Source organism: Microtus ochrogaster, linkage group LG4 (assembly GCF_000317375.1).
Source record: "Microtus ochrogaster isolate Prairie Vole_2 linkage group LG4, MicOch1.0, whole genome shotgun sequence".
Lineage (NCBI taxonomy): Eukaryota > Metazoa > Chordata > Mammalia > Rodentia > Cricetidae > Microtus > Microtus ochrogaster.
In genome coordinates, this window is record NC_022030.1 from 35,128,277 (window position 1) to 35,145,380 (window position 17,104).

Genomic DNA, 17,104 nt, shown 5'->3' on the forward strand with positions numbered 1-17,104 from the left:
AAATGCATTTTCATGTCTTATATCAGAATTCTCTTCAGATCTCCAACTCCATTCAGCTTTGTTCACTGCAACACACTTCTTTCTTTTGGGCTGGTTCCACTTTCTGTTCGCAGCTTTTCTCAGCAAATATCCCACAGCGGTGGCATCACTAACTTCTTGGGTTCTTTAAGGCAATTCAGGCCTCAATTTCACAGCTTCACAAAATGGGCTCTCTAGGCCTTGATTCAGGGACACCCCGATATATGCCTGGCCTCTGCAGAAGCTAGACTCACATGGCTGAAGCTGCTAAACTCTGCTGCTTGCTGAGACTGGACTGTGGGCCCCTCGTTCAATTACATCTTCACCCATTTGTATTTGTTTTTATTGTTTGTGGTTTATGTCTTTAATTATTTCAGGTTTTTTTAGTAGTTATATCACATCAAGTTCTTGTATCTGTCTAATCCTATAATTTAAAGTTTTTAATTAAATTTTTTCAATTGTAGGTTGTTTTTGGTTTTGCTTTTTTTTTTTGAGACAGGGTTTCTCCATAGCTTTTTGGTTTCTGTCCTGGAACTAGATCTTGTAGACCAGGCTGGCCTGGAACTCACAGAGATCCGCCTGCCTCTCCCTCCCGAGTGCTGGATTAAAGGCGTGCGCCATCACTGCCCTGCTTCAATTGTAGTTTTACAAATTTTCGTAGCAATAGAGGACAAAGCCAGGGTATGTGTATGCATGTGTTTCCTGGATATATGTCTGTGTACTGCATAGAGCCTGGTGCCCAGGGAAACCAAAAGAGTACACCAGATACCCTAGAACTGGGGTTACAGACAGTTGTGAGATTAGATTTTGATGTTCGGGATCAAAGTTGGGTCCTCTGCAAGAGCAGTGAGTGCTTTTTAACCAGTTAGTCATCTCTCCGCCTTACCCCTATTTAAAGAGGTATGTTTTATACGGGTGTTTAAGGGGGTGACAAGTGAGTTACATGGGTGCTGGGATCCAAATTCCAGTCTTCATGATTGCAAAGCAAGTGCTCTTAACTGCTGAGCCATCTCTTCAGCTCCACTGCATCTTACTCTTTGAACTTTGGACTTTCAGCTTCTATACTGTAGTTGATCTGTGAATATTTTATCCTGTTATAAAATTTATTCCTTCTTGAGTGTGCCTACTTTTTTCTGTTCATTATTTTTGTTTAGGGTAGGATTTCCTGGACAGAAAGGGTAGTGGGGATTTAATTAAACCCAAACCTTTAGAGTTCTATTCTCACGTCTCTGAGCTTCCCCAGAGACGCTTTTATCTCACAGCCTAGCAGAGTCAGAAATTTACAGCTGTTTGTTGTTGTTTCTGGTCTTCTGCTTCTCCACTTAGATCTACTTTCTGCTTAGGGTACACCCTTTTTTGGTTTTTCAAGACAGGGTTTCTCTGTAGCTTTGGAGCCTGTCCTGGAACTAGCTCTTGTAGACCAGATTAGCCTTGAACTCACAGAGATCCACCTGCCTGTGCCTCTGCTGGGATTAAAAGCGTGCACCATTTAGGGAATCATGATTTGAGAATTCAGAGAATGTGTCTATGTTCTAAGCTTTTACCCTGAGCAGTCAGGAAGCTTATTTATTCCCTGTTCCTTGAGGTATGAAAAACCAGGCCAGTGGTCACTTTTTGACACTTCTCATGTCATGTCATACTCATCAGCACTCCAGGAGCATCTGGGATATGTTGTGGTGCACATTTAACATTTGTATCTTTTTTTGTTTGAGATAAAGTCAATTGATAGGCTAGGTTGGTCTTGAATTCCTTAATCCTCATGGCTCTTTCTTCTCTTAAGTACTGAGATCACAAGCCAATGTTACCACACCTTCCTTGGTTTAATAACTTCACTAATTCCATGCTTTGTTTTATTTTTGAGATATCATCTTACTCTTTAGCCCACTGTGACCTCGAACTCCCAGTACTCTCTGCATCAGCCTCTTGAGTACTGGGCTTACAGGATGTCACCCACACCTAGCTAACCACATTTTTTAACCAGCTCTTTGAGGTCTCCTTGTACAGCAGGCACTGGGCTAGCTTGTACTTGTGTTGGCTTCCTAACTCCACTGGCAGTCCCTAGACAGCAAACATGTTGACTTGTGGGTCCTTACCCCTTTTAGCCTCATCTCCCTCTCCGCAGCACTGAGATCTCAGTAACAACAACAACAACAAAAAAACTTTTGTTCTAGTTACTGGTTGATTCATCTCCAGGGAAAGGCACCCTACAGACCACAGTAATAACACAGAAGGGAAAGGCAACTTGGTGCCTACAGAGAGGCTTTAGGAAGCTGTATCACTCGGTGGCTGCTGGCAGTTTGGAGATGCCCTTGGATCTTTCAGACACTGCACATTCTGTGCCTTCAGTGATTTATGTCATGAAGGGCTGTGATGTTCTTGCCATTTGTGTTGCTAGTTCTGGGGCTTCTGAACACTGACACCACAACTTGCATATACTTTCCTATTCAACAACCCCCATCCCCAGCCTGAACTCCTTATTCTTTGCATCTCATTCCTCTTTCTTCCTTGCCCTGTCTTTAGTGTCAACCCAATTAGAGCAGCTCTTCCCAGTCCCTCAAGCCAAGAACTTGAGTGCTGTGCTGTTTGTAATACCCAGCACAGTGCTACTACACTTCTAATCATGTGTCAAGTCTTTCTGCTTAAAACCTTATGAGCCTTAGACTGAAAACTGCAGAAAGCCTCTCGAGCCCTTTCCTCCTATCAGTGTCACTCTAAAAATACACCTGGGAGGCACATGTTATCCAGACTTGGTGGCCCAGCTGCGACCAAAGAACCTCTAGTTCTATACAGTGAAACTTGGTCAAAAGTGAGGTGGGGAACACAGCTGGTTGATTGGTTTCTAGCCTTTAGTCATCCTGGGTAATATCCATCTCATGGTCACAGCCAGTGCTGATGGGTTTCATTGACCTGTCTGCTCTGCCTAGGTCAGAAGTGTGTTCATGTCACCTCAGTACAGGTTCAGAATGTCTACAAATTCTTCAAGTAGTTGTCACTAGACACAATAGGATAGAACTAACCTGCTTCCAAAGAAGGAAGCAGCAGCCTGAGAACAGAGGTCCTGCATTGTCCAACTCAGCATAGGTGGGAGAGGAGCACACTGCAGGCTGCTCTGTGCAGATGGGACCCTAAATAAAATTTCGTTTTCGGAGTTTGTTATGTTTGTTGGTCATTGAGTAATGAAGCAGCCGGCTGTAGTAGAGGTGGGGAGGAGGAACAGAACCCTTGAGATGTGCTCCACCAGAGAGTGCTCTGGGGGATGGTAAAATGGTTTTCTCGGCCGCCCGGCTACTGTGTGAGGTCCTCGGAGCTTTTCTCTTTTGGTGACACTGTTGCTGGTGGCCTCGACTTGTGCACCCTTGAACCCTTATATCGGGGCCTGCCTGCACAGTGTAAGTAACTAACTTCCCAACTCGCCCCCTCTCAAGCCGCAGAACTCTTATGAAGTTAGTCGGCTCCCGGGCGCTCTAGGGACCCTGCAGCGGGCGGGGCGGGCGGCCGGTCTGACGTGTCTCGGCGGGATTGGAGCCGCCGCCCTATATAGCAGCGGCGGCCCGAGCGCCGCGCCTCGGAGCGTCCCGGCTTCTCCCGCGCAGCTGCAGCGACAGACGGACAGGCTCTTGGGCGGTCACACTCACTAGTGAGAATCGGGCGAGTTGGTGGGCGGGCCAGCGGGGGGCTTTTTGCTGGGCACGGCCGGGGTCGGTTCCCCAGCTCCCCGGCCGCACTGGCGCCTGGTCTCCGCTACCGCGACGGGCGGGGGCCGCTACGTGTCACTCTGCGCATGGCCGCGCTGGAGCGCAGAAACTTTCCCAAGTCCGCCACGCGCCGCGGGTCTGCTTGCGGGCCCGGGTAGCCTGGACTACTGGCTCTCCGAGCGAGCCGCCGCGGTGGGGGAGGGGAGCGACCTGGCCAGGTTGGTGACGTGGGCGACCGAGCCGGCCCCTCCCCCGCACCCCTTCTCCCCAGCGCGGCCACACGGGCCCTACGGGCTGTGGACAGGACCTGGGTCAGTGGCGCCCTAGTTCGCGCGGCAGGCTGGGATCTTCACCCGGGGCCCCTATGTCCGGCGCGGTGTCTCGCTACACCTCCACCTGCGGCGTCCGGCTACGTGGTCACTGGAGGACTCCAGGCCCAAGTACTACTTGGATGTGCCCCAGGGTCCATGGGTGAAAAATACATTACGGAAAAATACCGAATTTGGATAAAAGACTTGGAGGCCGAGCAGGATGCTGTCCCTTTAAGCCTGTCCCCGCCCGCGGGCGCTCTTGGCCGGTGGGAGGGCCATGCTGAGGTGGCATCTGCGAAAGTTCCTCCCAGGCTGGGTCTCTGACTTCCAGTGCTGGGTAAAGCACTAGGCCGGCCTTGGTGGTCACAGACTGAAGAGTTTGATCTCAGCAGAGCCTGGTTTTATTCTTAATTTTGAAGTTTGTACTCTTGAATATTATTGTGGGGGGTACCTTCGCAAGACTTCAGAGGACTGTAAAAGTAAACACTTTCAACTTTGGAAGAGAAACCTGAATCCCAGCTGAAGGTTTTCACGCTGGAAGTTGTTGGTGCCCTCCATGAGGACTGGTCTAGAGTGTAAAAGAACTTGATTCTCTCTAATAGAGGTTGATAGGATATTCTTTCTGGAGCGTGTCTGAATTCTCTTCGCAAGTTGTTGGCCCTTACATAAGAAGTTGGCACAACTTAGCGCAGGGGAATCAATTTAAACGCTTCCTTGTTCAGAAGCAAAAAAAAGTAGAATTCTTCACTTACAGCCTTTTCTGTTTTCTAGATTAACACATGGTTTCAAGCTGCCACAGCCTCACCTTTCTCTTTTGCAGAAGTCCCTGTTGCTCCTTGGTTCTTGGAGGAGTAGAAGAAGCTGTCCCTGGCTTCTACTTATCTTGCTTTATTTAGTTCTGTGTTGAGAACTGACGTTCTGCCATGTTCTTTTGTCTCTCGGAAAGCAAATTGTAATATCAAAGTTGTAGGTTAGCATTGGGTACTAACTCCAGCGTCCAGTGGCAAAGATGGTTGAGATGGCCTCGGTGCCAGGGAGAGACTGGAGACTCTGGAGAGGAGGGGCTGCACCCACTGTAGGAGACATGTAGCAACCAGAAGAGGAAAGAGTACAGATTTCATCCTGTCTCGACAGAACCTTTACAGGGAGGCACGGGAACTGGGCTCCCAGGAGCACTCTTTCTTTTCTCTGGTGGTATTTGAAAATTAGGATAATACTCAGTGTCTTTCAGTCCTAACATATGATTCACTCCACCAAAAGTCTGAGCTACCAAATCATGGGCTCCTGTACTCCTGAAGGTTTTGGCAATGGAGATGCAGAGTGGAGGGCACATGTTCAGCTGTAGTGGCTGCTGCGCAGTGTGGACAACCAGGTGCAGCAGGTTAGGCCTGTGAATTTTGTCAGTAGAGGTAAAGCAGGTGGGTGTAAAGACAGGGGCTGTTGCGTAGGTTCTGCTGGTAAACCAGATGCAGCTGGGCTCTCGGGCTGTGCGCTACTGGAAACTGGAAGGCGTGCACTGACCTTTACTTCTGGAGTAAGTAAAGCTTCTTACTCCAGAGTCTACAGTGGAGATGAAGTCTGTATTTACAAATGGGCATTAGGTATTTATTTTAAATTAAGACTTTAACAGGGTTTTGAGTTAATTTTTAAAAAGCCTTACCAAGTGATAACCTGAACAGACTCTGTTCAGTATATCTTTAATTGTGATCTCTATGCCCCAAGCTCTGACAAACTTTAAAATCTAGAAGCTAGACCCCAATAAGTCTTGTCAACTTGTCTGGAGTTTTCTAGAAGTCCACTCTGCTGTTCCTGGCTGCCAGAGGGTGTCTGTAGTTGTCCAGGGCTCTGGAAGCTCTGCTCCAATTTCTTCCTTGGCAGTGACAGCAGGCTTAGACATGGAGGTGCTTTCGGCAGTCACTTGGTTTGTTGTAAATACTCCTGGAAAGGGATGCTTAAGTGTGGGGGCATGCCTAAGAGTCTTTGCAGAGACTGTGTTGCAGTCTGCACAAGGCAATATATGGTGTAGGCTTGTATATTCCTCTGTATCAAAACTAACCTTGTCCTGGAAAGCAGGGGCAATAGTCAGTGGCAGCACAGAGACAAAAACATATAGTTAGGGTCACATGGATGAACCTGGTAAAGTGGGTGGGCATCAAGGTTTAAGAAGTGATAGCAGAACACACTTTAGACCCAAAGTCAGGAGGCAGAGGCAGGTGGATCTCTGAGTTCAGGGCTAACATGGTCTACATAGAGAGATCTTGTCTCAAGACCAAAAAAAGGTATTTATATGTAATTTTTGGCCTCCTTTGGTGGCCTTGGAATCTTGAAGCTTTATGACTTGATTTTTAAGTCTTTGTAGATTAGAAGGGACTGAAGGACTTCTACAGGACAATAGCAAGAAAAAAGAAACTGTAAAGTTAACAAGCATTCTTTTGGTTTTGATGTTTTTGAGGCAGGTCTCGCTTTGAAACCCCGTTTGATCTTGAACTCACAGAGATCCACTTGCCTCTGCCTTCCAAGTGTTGGGAGTGTGCCACTCCTAGCTCTCTCTGTCAAGGAGCCCTTGGGCACTCTGATAGCTCAAGCACAAGACGTGCATTCTGCTTTACAGCAGAGTCAGTCTAGCAGGTCACAAGGACCCAGTGTACAGATCACTTCTAAGATCCCTTGAAGAATTGTCCTGAGAGTTCTAGATGATTCAGGTTTTACTGTAATGTGTCTTATTCAAAGTTAATGGCCTAAGACCAGAGCTTTTGTAGTTGTTTTTTTCCTAAGAGATTTGCCTAACTGTTGCAATTACTAGAAACTAAATGTAAAGAATATTTAGTTCCGTTGTTTCTTGAGGTGAAAGGATCTAAATTATAAAGCATGGATAAGTAACCTTTCTGGTTTTTTTGTTTGTTTGACTTTTGTCTGTTTCTCTCTCTCTCTCTCTTCCCTATACTAGTAAAAGCTGGCAGGCTGACAGAGGCAACCTCAGGACGGACTTTCTGGCTACTGACCATTTTGCTGGTAAGTTTGAGTGCCCTTTCTGAAGACTTCTGTGCCTAGGACACAAAGATGTGTGAGTTAGTTCTAGCCTGAACCACCTCCTCTTAGGCTTCTTCTGTGCCATAATAGGCACATCCATGGCTTCATGTGCCCTTCAGCTGTGTCCTGCTTTGCATCTGTTTTTAGTCCTTTTCATCTTAATCATGAATTATGTTTTATTTTGTTTTCAGAATTTGGGTCTTAATATGCTTTAGGAATACTTTGTAAAGTTGGGAAGAGGTTTTTACATTATTGTAATAAAGTAAGATTTTTGTTTTGTTTCATTTTTTTAGTGTTTTGTTTTTGATACAAGGTTTCTCTGTGTAGCCCTATCTGTCCTAGAATTCACTCTGTAGACCAAGCTGACCAGAGAGATCTTCTTGCCTCAGCCTCCTGAGTACTGGAATTAAAGGTGTTTCCATTGACAGCCAGCTGCATACTTTATTGAAGTGCTTGCATTTTACCAAGATGTGATATACGTAAGGCACTGGCATAGTGGTGTAAAGAAAATGAGTGCTTCCTCACTCTGGTGTTGTGAAGCTGCCAAAAATTACAGAAGGGCAGAGAAGCTAACAACTGTGCCTGAGAACGCTGCAGTGCACCATAGATTACAAACAGGGAGCTGGGACCTTCAGAGCCAATGTCCACGGCTGTCCTGGAATAAGGAATGCTGTGCCTTAGCCAGTTTCCTCTCGTGAGTGACTCTCCTCCACACTGGGCAAAAGTGCCCTGTGATAATCAGCAGGTTGAGGTACTTGGCACAATATGTGGATCTCGTTTTACTGACAACATGAAGCACTGTGAGGTTTCTCCCCCTCCCCCAATTTTCCTGAGATGTTTGAAATGGTTCTTTATGGCCTCTGGATAAGTATCTTACATGTCCTAGTTGTAGTAATTGTCATTTTTATGGTTCTTAAAAGCATCAGGAGGCATATGTTATATGAACAAAATAAGATGGAGATAGCTATTAAAAGAATGATCCTGGATTGATCTGTAACAAAGTTGGGTCAGGCAGGTGGCAGGTTCCAGTAATCCCAAAGTACCCATGATTTTGGGTGGGGGAGGGAGTAACAAGCTGTTATTGAAGCCCTCTCACTGTGGCTTCCACAATGGGTAGGTGGTACAGATTCTAAGCTTTGGGCTTAGGTCTCTTAGCCAAATCTTGTCTACTTTGTGACAGTTTCTGAGAAAAGTTAATCAAATGGGCTAGAACCCTACTTTACTTGAATTTGCCATGTTCACTCTTCCATTGAAAGTCTGAAGAATAATTTACATCAAGCTTGTGCAGAAAATAAACACTATAGTTTTCAGTAAGAAGATAAAAACCTTGACTGAAACATTTAAAACAGTACATTACTGAGTTAGCTGTACTTGGGTTGTCTCCTCCTTGATTACCTTTCTCTTGTAGTGTCTTACTAGGATTGTGTGTGGACGTGAGATCAACCATGAGCTCCGTTGCAGTTTTGACCCAGGAGAGTTTTGCTGAACATCGAAGTGGGCTGGTTCCACAACAAATCAAAGGTGACAGACTACTTTACAAGTTTTCCTTATTAACTTTGGAGACTGGGCTTCTGCTAATTTATGTTAGTTGGTTGCAAGTGGGATTGGACAGGTGTGAGGAATGACTCCAGAAACAGATCTAAGTATGGTCAGTTTCTTAGAAATTCAATTAATATGGCAATTGGCAATGACTGGGATCCTTTACAAAATTGCTGCTCTAATTATGGGGTGCTGAAATACTGACTGAAGCATCCTGAGCCTCTGAGGATGAGGGTGAGATGTGACGTCTGTGCTCTTTAAGGCCATTAGTCAAGATGGAGACCAGCACTGTCCAGTGGATTAGAATGCTAGTCACATAAGCAATTTGGAAGTTTTCCAAACCCAGGTTAAATAAAAGGGAATGGGTAAATTTTTTCCCAAATATTTTCAGTCAAAAGTTTTGCTGTTTAAACTAGACCAATCTCAAACTCATGATTCTTCTGCCTCTGGGATTGTAGGTGTATACCATTACACATTTAACACATTTAGCCTAATGTATGTAAAATATTGTCCTTGCAACATTTCAATATAAAGAATATGTACCTTAAAGCCAGCTACTTTATGTTATTTTTCTTTAAATTTTAGTATATATGTTTATGCAGGGCATTTGATTTGAATGCTAAATTTTTGTACAAACGTCTTTGATCAGGGCTAACAAGACAGCAAATAGGTAATGGTGTCTACTTGCCAAGCCTTTGACCTGGATTTGATCCTAGCACCTACACAGGTGAAGGAAAGAACTGACTCCTGCAAAGTGTCCTCTAACCTCAATATGCAGCTCAACATGCATATACATGCACATATACAAATAAACATAGATAATATTTTTAATTTATATTTAGATTTTATAAAATTTTTGAATGAAAAAAATAAGTTGTTCTAGGTTGTTAGACCATATTTAAGTTTTCCCTAGAATGGAAATGAATATCATTTCTTAAATTTAGAATGAATTAAGCGTTTAAAATTCACTTCTTGGCTACACTTTACCCACTCATTCCCAGTGACCACTGTATTGGTCATTCCTAAGACACTGCTGGTTGTCTGGAGTCTAAGTGCAGCTATCTGTAGTTTCTCCTTTCTTAAGAGGGAAATGGCACTTCAAGAGTCCTGCTTCTGTTTATCCCACCATCATCAGGCTCAGAAGTAGTGAACTTAGACTAGAGTCCTATCTAGTTCCAAAGGTCGTCTGGTCCTCTCCATATCTGCGTGCCCCATTGTGTTTTTATTGGGCCCTGCTACTGGTAGATACTGCTTAGCCTTAGGGATATGGGATTATCTAAAGCATCTATATAGTTGTTTTTGTGGAGATCATGGTTAAACTAGACAAAAGCATGAACAAATTTGAGCATCATGGAACATGAACATGACTAATAGTCAGGCTCTGATTTCTCCAAGTCTTGCTGTTCCTGTCTTGGCTTGAGAGGCCATCAGAGACAGTCCCCATGTGAGTTAATTTCACCATTGTACATTACAAAGGGAAATGTGGAACCTTTCTAAAAGCTAATTCTTCTGGGTTTTTTGTTTGTTTGTTTGTTTGTTTTTAGAACAGGGTTTCTCTAGCTTTGGAGCCTGTCCTGGAACTAGCTCTTGTTGACCAGTCTGGTCTTGAACTCACAGAGATCTGCCTGCCTCTGCCTCCCAAGTGCTGGGATTAAAGGTGTATGCCCCTGCCATCCGGCTTTAAAAGGTAGTTCTTAAAAGCAGTATTTAAATTTGTGCTATGTGCCAAGCATTTATAATCATGATTTACTTTTGTACTATTAGAAAATATGAGGACCTAAAAACCTGTCAGAAGCTTGCATTCAAGGGTTTTATACATCTCAGTACTAAAATGGGACTTACTGTCTTACCTTTCATAGTGGGACCATGTAGAGGGCAAAACATTAACATATCTGGAACTGGGAATCTCTAGCCCCATCCATTTCGCACACTCAGGGTGCTGGCCTGGTGACTACCTGAGGTTTTTTTCCCATAGCTATGAATGAGGATAGTGTAACAGTAGCCTTGCTCACTCACCACGTTTTAGTGGGGGTTCCTGCTACCTTTCTGCTGTGTTTGTTCATAGAATGTTTAATTATAGTGCTTTCCTCCTAATCTGTGTTCTCTGGTCTAGTTGCCACATTAAATTCAGAAGAGGAAAGCGACCCGCCTACCTACAAGGATGCCTTCCCTCCACTTCCTGAGAAAGCAGCTTGCTTGGAAAGTGCCCAAGAACCTGCTGGAGCCTGGAGTAACAAGATCCGGCCAATCAAGGCCTCTGTCATCACTCAGGTAGAAACACATTTCTTTTTGCTTTATCTGTTCCTTGTAGGAAGCAAGAAGAACTTATAAAGGGTTTTTGAGTCTGCAGTCATGAGTACATTTTGGGTATGTAAAGTGGAGGAGTCTAAAAGGTTACGATTCCTCCTGTGGCGCACACCCTCCATGATCCTCCCACCCAGCCTCCCTGGCACTCTGGACAACTGGCACACAGTTTGAGATAGGCCATATTTGTCAGATTCATGGGGCCATGTACTTTTCTATTCATTGTTGCCACTGGCTGCGAAGTCTGCCTTTCCTTATCCATATGACAGCCAAAAGCTAATCTGTTGCTGGGCTTTGTGACACCTAGCTAATCTATCACCCAGAAGCAAGAGGCAGGCAGATCTCTAGAGTCAGAGGCTAGCCAGAGCTGCATAGTAAGAAGGATTAAAAAAAAGGAAAAAAATAAAAACATAAAAAGTTAATAGTCTGTCGGTAACAACTAATTTATTTCCTGGTTTCCTTTGGCTTCAATCCCCTTCTCTCTTGAGCTATTGGGCTAAGAGTTGAGTGTAGAACTGATGCCTGGTTATGATAGAAAATTATCACCCATGTAACTATAACTTCCTGCCCTCGTGTGCATAAGCAGCTGCCTCTTGATCTTTTCTTTGTGACCTTTTGCTATCTTGTCTTGTTAAATGTATCATGTCTTGTTAAATGTATCATGTCTTGTTAAATGTATCTTTTGAATGATTCAGACCTCTTTTAGGGATAATTGATCCCTCTTGCTTCCACCACTGCTCCTCCTCAACTCTCCAGAAACCCTCCTTGCTCTTTTAGCAGAATTTATTAAGCTTAAAATTCTTGATGTCGCCTATGCCCCTGCCTCCTGCCTGCTGCTACCTCTGCTGTTTCCTATCATGGGTGCACGCTTTCTCTTCAGAAAGGTTTTCTATTATGTCCTTGGTGGTTTTGACCTAGGCACTTGCCTCCCTTTAAATTCTTAACAGGCTTTTTGTTTCTGGTGCTGTTCATTATTATCTGTACCACATGCCAGCCTCCTATCTTGGAGGATTTCTCCTTACTACCTTGCCTACAGCACTGCTTAGTGGGTGAAGGATTAATAAATATATATTGCATGTGGTCAGTCTTCCTTTTCTTTGATGGTTTAACTTTGTCTTTGGGCGTCTCTTCTGAACAGGTATTTCATGTACCCCTGGAAGAGAGAAAATATAAAGACATGAACCAATTTGGAGAAGGTGAACAAGCAAAAATCTGCCTTGAGATCATGCAGAGGACTGGTGCTCACCTGGAGCTCTCTCTGGCCAAAGACCAAGGTCTCTCCATCATGGTCTCAGGGAAGCTGGATGCAGTCATGAAAGCCCGGAAAGACATTGTTGCTAGACTGCAAACACAGGTGGGTGTCGCTAGGCCGGGCATCAAGACTGATCCTGGTGCAGGCCAGAGGACAGCAACATTTAGAACCTTTCTGATTTTATTCTAATCACTAAATTAATGATAGAACTGGGGTACCTGTCAGATCAACCACTGAGCTAAATGTACTGAAAAATGAGGCTTTTTCCAGATTTGAGACACTTAACAGCAGTGAGCTTGCTAGGTAGGTAGTGATCTTCAATTTCTAGACCTCAAACTTGGGAAGTAAATGATCAGATCTTTTTCCTCTATTTCTACCAGTCTGGTGCCAGTACTTGGAATTATTTGAGAACGATTAGAATAAAAGGCATTTCTCCTTAAGGCCAAGAAAAGGCAGAGAATCTTACTAACGTGCCATGTGATAGGTGCCATGCTGTGGGGTTTGTTCAGAGATAGGGGCTACTCCCACTTACTGCTGAGCCTCTAGACAAGCTAGAGGGGAGTGATCCTGCTCTGCCACTGATGTAGCCAGCACAGTCTAAGATGGTTCTAAGTCCCAGGTATCATCGTGGAATTACACATTGTAACTCATATATATTGGGCCCTGAAAAACTGTTAGGAGAATTTTTAAAAGCAAACTCCAAAAATATCATTTTACTTCTAAATAGTATACTGTCTAATGATTGTGCTATTATCTTACTTTATATTTATAAAAGATATGCTAAGGATTTCATATTTGACCCTTGGTTTAGACTTACGTCTCTGATATCTTTCAAGTTGGTTGTTGTTTAATTCAATGTTCATTTGATTGTGGCATCACATGTCTCCTTAACAGTATCTCCCTACACACACACACACACTTAATGCCATTGATTTGTGAAACGGTTAGTATTTAATTGCTCTGCTTTCCTTTGTGAACTGTTACTGGGTGCTAAGAGCTTGACTGCTTTATTTCTTGGTTTTGGGGGTTGTTTTGTTTTGGTTCTGAAACAAGAACTGGATGTCCTGGAGCTTGTTCTGTCTCTCAAGTACTGGGATTAAAGCACTTGCCACCATGCCTTGAGCTTGATTACTTCATATTCAGCTTGTTTGGTGTGGATACTTGTTATCACAGATGGATTTTGTTGTTGTTTTCCCATGAACTGATGGTGTGATTGATTACTAGAGTGGGTGTCATCTGCCTTATTTGTCCTTCACTCATAGGATTCACTGATGATCTGGCTAAATTCATTAAAAGTTGAAAATGGGAAGGGGGGCGCTGGAGAAGTGGTTCAGAGGTTAAGAGCACTGGCTGTTCTTCCAGAGGTCCTGCGTTCAATTCCCAGCAACCACATGGTGGCTCACAGCCATCTGGTACCCTCTTCTGGCATGCAAGCATAAATGTGTAGGCATACATAGAGGCAGAATGTTGTATACATAATAAATAAATCTTTTTTTAAGAAAATAAAGTTGAAAATGGTGGTTTTCAAATGTATGGTGGTGCTGGGGAGACGGTTTTGTGAGGAAAAATACCTACCTGCTGGCAACTTGAATTCAGTCCCTGAAACACACAGTAAAAGGGAAGAACCAGTTCCCCCAAGTTGTCCTCCAACAGCACACACATAAATGCTCATAAAATAAATAAAAATGTAAATTTTAAAATAAATCACTCGGTCTGGGGGTGCTGTCAGTGATGGGTAAAATGCCCTTTTTTACTGTTTTGGCTTTTTTTTTTTTTTCTTTTTGGTGACAGGGTCTCTGTATAGCCCTGGCTATTCCGAAACACTCTATGTAGACCAGGCTGACCTCGAACTTAACAAAGATCCACCTGTCTCTGCCTTCCCAAATGCTGAGGCTAAAGGTGTGTACCACCACCCCTGGCCTGGTAAAGTATGTTTAAGACCCCTAGGTTTGATCTTTAACATAAATAAATTAAATAGTTAACTAATTAAAAAAAATAATAATTTTTCTCTTTACTATTTTCTGCCATCAGTCTTCAGCAGGTAATTGTCACATTTTAGTACATCTTTGAATTACTTTGTGTTAGAATGTTTGAGGGAAGCGGGCAGATCTCTGTGAGTTCGAGACCAGTCTGGTCTATGAGAGCTAGTTCCAGGACAGGCTCCAAAGACACAGAGAAACCCTGTCTTGAAAAACAAAAACAAAAAAAAACCACGAATGTTTGAGGGACTGAGTTTAGTTTTGGTTTGGTTTGGTTTTTTGCTTTTTCAAGATAAGGTTTCTCTGTGTAGCCCTGGCCATCCTCTAACTCACTCTGTAGACCTGGCTGGCCTCTAATACCTGTCTCTGCCTCCCGAGTGCTGGGATTAAAGGTGTGTGCCACCATCACCCAGCTAAGTTTAGTTCATTTTTTTTAAGAAATGTTAAATAAATTTTGAGCAAAATTTCCAGCGTTTTTCTGCAATGGCTATAAATATGCTTTGCCATTTGGTCCTACATAATCAGTAAATATTTAACTTGTATACCTGGAGTATAAGAATTTCTTAGGTACAAAGAAGTTGCTGCTGCTGGTGACTCCTGGTCCAGACCATATTGGTTCTCTGAGCACATCTTCACTGCTGATGAGAGAACCAGGCTGTCATGGAACCATGACAGCCATGCAATCCAGGCTGGTCTCTAACTCATGGTCCTGTCTCAGCTGTTATGTTTCCCCATACTAGGGAGTTTTCATAAAATGTCATTGTGAGCTTGGAGAAGTTGATAAATAAGCTGCCTCATCTTTGATCAGAGAAGTTCCTCTGGGTTTCTCCTTGCAGGCAGCTTTCTGTTGTCACCCAATAATATGAATTTCTTCATTTCTAACATAGAAAGTTTTCTCAGGTTAATCTCAGATAGAAATTTTTGAGTAAGGAATATGACTCATTCAAACTATTTCTGTTTAACATGAAGAAAATATTATTTTTAAATCAATAATTTTCTTTTTTGAGTTTTCTATTTAAATTTATTTCTATAGAAATTTATTTCAATTTTTCAAAATTATATCAATATTTGCATAACTATGTCAAGCTGAATAGAAATCTTCCTAGCTTACGTAACGTGCTCCTGTCCTTTCCATTATCACCTTTATACACCACTGTGTATGTTCTTCATTGTTTACATTTACTTTTTATTTTATTTTTTTGTTTTGTTTTGCTTTTACTTTTTTGAGACAGGGTTTCTCTGTAGCTTTGGAGCCTGTCCTGGAGCTAGTTCTTGTAGACCAGCCTGACCTCGAACTCACAGAGATCCGCCTGCCTCTGCCTCCCAAGTGCTGGGATTAAAGGCATGCACTATCACCACCCACCTTGTTTACATTTACAAATAGAAGCAGAATACAACTTGCCATCATCCCTGATCTCTACGTTGCTTTTTTTTTTTCTATTTTCTTTGGTGTCTTGTGTATCAATAGATAATGATTTTCCTCATTGTTGTAGAAAGCAGTGTGACTCCATATGTATGCTGTACTTTAAGCTCTTAAGTGGTTTGTAGGCTCTTGTTTCTATGTGACCACAAAGGGGCTGGGGGTCATGTGCATAGGCTGTTTCTTTTTAATGGTTTATCTTTAGGGATAATCCTGGAAATGATATGGCTAGGTGAAAAGATTATCTACTTTGGCTGCCAGCAGCAAGTAAATTCCCTCCCTTAGAAGTTTATGTCTTGCTCTCCCATCTGCAGAGTACAAGAGCCACAGTCACCTAATACTCAGGGTTTTGCCAATCTGAGGCATAGTTTAGTAAACTTCCCAGTTTGTATATGACAAATGCTTATATAGGTGTTTATGTGGGTGTGTGCTTGTGTCTGTGGAAGCTAGAAAATGACACCCTGGTGTCTTCCTTTTTGAAATGGGGTCTGCTGCTAACCAGCGTGGTGGGCTGGTCCTTGAATTCTACAAGTCCACTGTCTTCCTCTCTGCTATTAGGATTACAGACTAGTGCCACTGCAGCCAGACCTTAACTTAGCTGGCAGGCACTTTACCAACCAAGTCAATTCCGACTTCAGGAATATACTTTTCATTTGCAGCAGGATTTGTGTGAAAAGTCTGTTATTCTGTCCATTTTTGATGTCAGATTGTTTACCTTGCTCAGTTTGGGGTAATTAACACTATAGAAGGACTTCCAATCCCTTCATCGGGCATAAAAAGTAAATATTTTTCAGTTTATTGTTATTTTTAATCTCTGTTTTGCTCTAGATATTTGCTCCGTTTAGTTAACATTTACTGTTTTTATTATGTTGAATCATTGTTAGAAAAGCATTTTCTACTTCCAAATCATAAAAATATTTATCTTTTTTTTTTCTTCCTGCACGTATAAGGGTGTCCTTCTTTGTCAGTTTCTGACTATTTGGGTTGTATTCCAGTCTTGTGAAATACTGGCCCAGGTTCTCCTCTTCCCACAGGACTGCTTTGTCATCAGCACTGTTTGCAGAAGGCAGTCCTCCCACTGTGGCCAGAGGCTGTTCTCATCAAGTCCTAATGCCCACAGTAACCTAGGTCTTTCCTGGGCGCCAGGTCATGGTCCATTAGTCAGTCTTTGTACTAATGCTTTCTCACTTTCTCTAGTGTTCACTATTGCTTGGTTTTCTGGTTTCCCCATGCAAGTTTGGGGTGAGAGGGGTGTGTGTAATGTGCAGGTGTGAGAGAGGGGTGTGTGTAATGTGCAGGTATGTGCACATGTGGAGGTTGACATCAGGTATCTTTCTTCACCTCTTCCTGAGACAGGGTGTCACACTGTTCTTAGAGCTTACAGATTACCTAGACTGATTGGCCAGCCAGCCCCCAGGATTCTGTCGTCTTCACTTTGCTAGCAGTGTAAGCCCATGGAAGTTTATGGTCAACTTTATGCTCAAAACTCTAGTAATTTTTTTGTAATTAGAAAAATTGATATTTTTGGCCGGGCGGTGGTGGCGCACGCCTTTAAT

The 17,104-nt window shown here is 43.2% G+C and overlaps 1 protein-coding gene across 2 annotated transcripts in view; it reads left to right on the forward strand.

The window, feature by feature from the left end:
* The window catches only part of Hdlbp (high density lipoprotein binding protein), a 77,483-nt gene that overhangs the window by 34,309 nt on the left and 26,070 nt on the right, over nt 1-17,104 (forward strand). Inside the window, exons 1-5 of one of the 2 annotated variants that reach the window (XM_005361374.3) lie at nt 3,562-3,655; nt 6,972-7,036; nt 8,463-8,575; nt 10,707-10,864; nt 12,036-12,251. In XM_005361374.3, the coding sequence (XP_005361431.1) occupies nt 8,500-8,575; nt 10,707-10,864; nt 12,036-12,251 (450 nt within the window). In that variant the 5' untranslated portion in view covers nt 3,562-3,655; nt 6,972-7,036; nt 8,463-8,499. Of the gene's footprint in view, nt 1-3,561; nt 3,656-6,971; nt 7,037-8,462; nt 8,576-10,706; nt 10,865-12,035; nt 12,252-17,104 lie in introns of those variants that run through there. The other variant, XM_005361375.3, reaches the window with a different exon arrangement.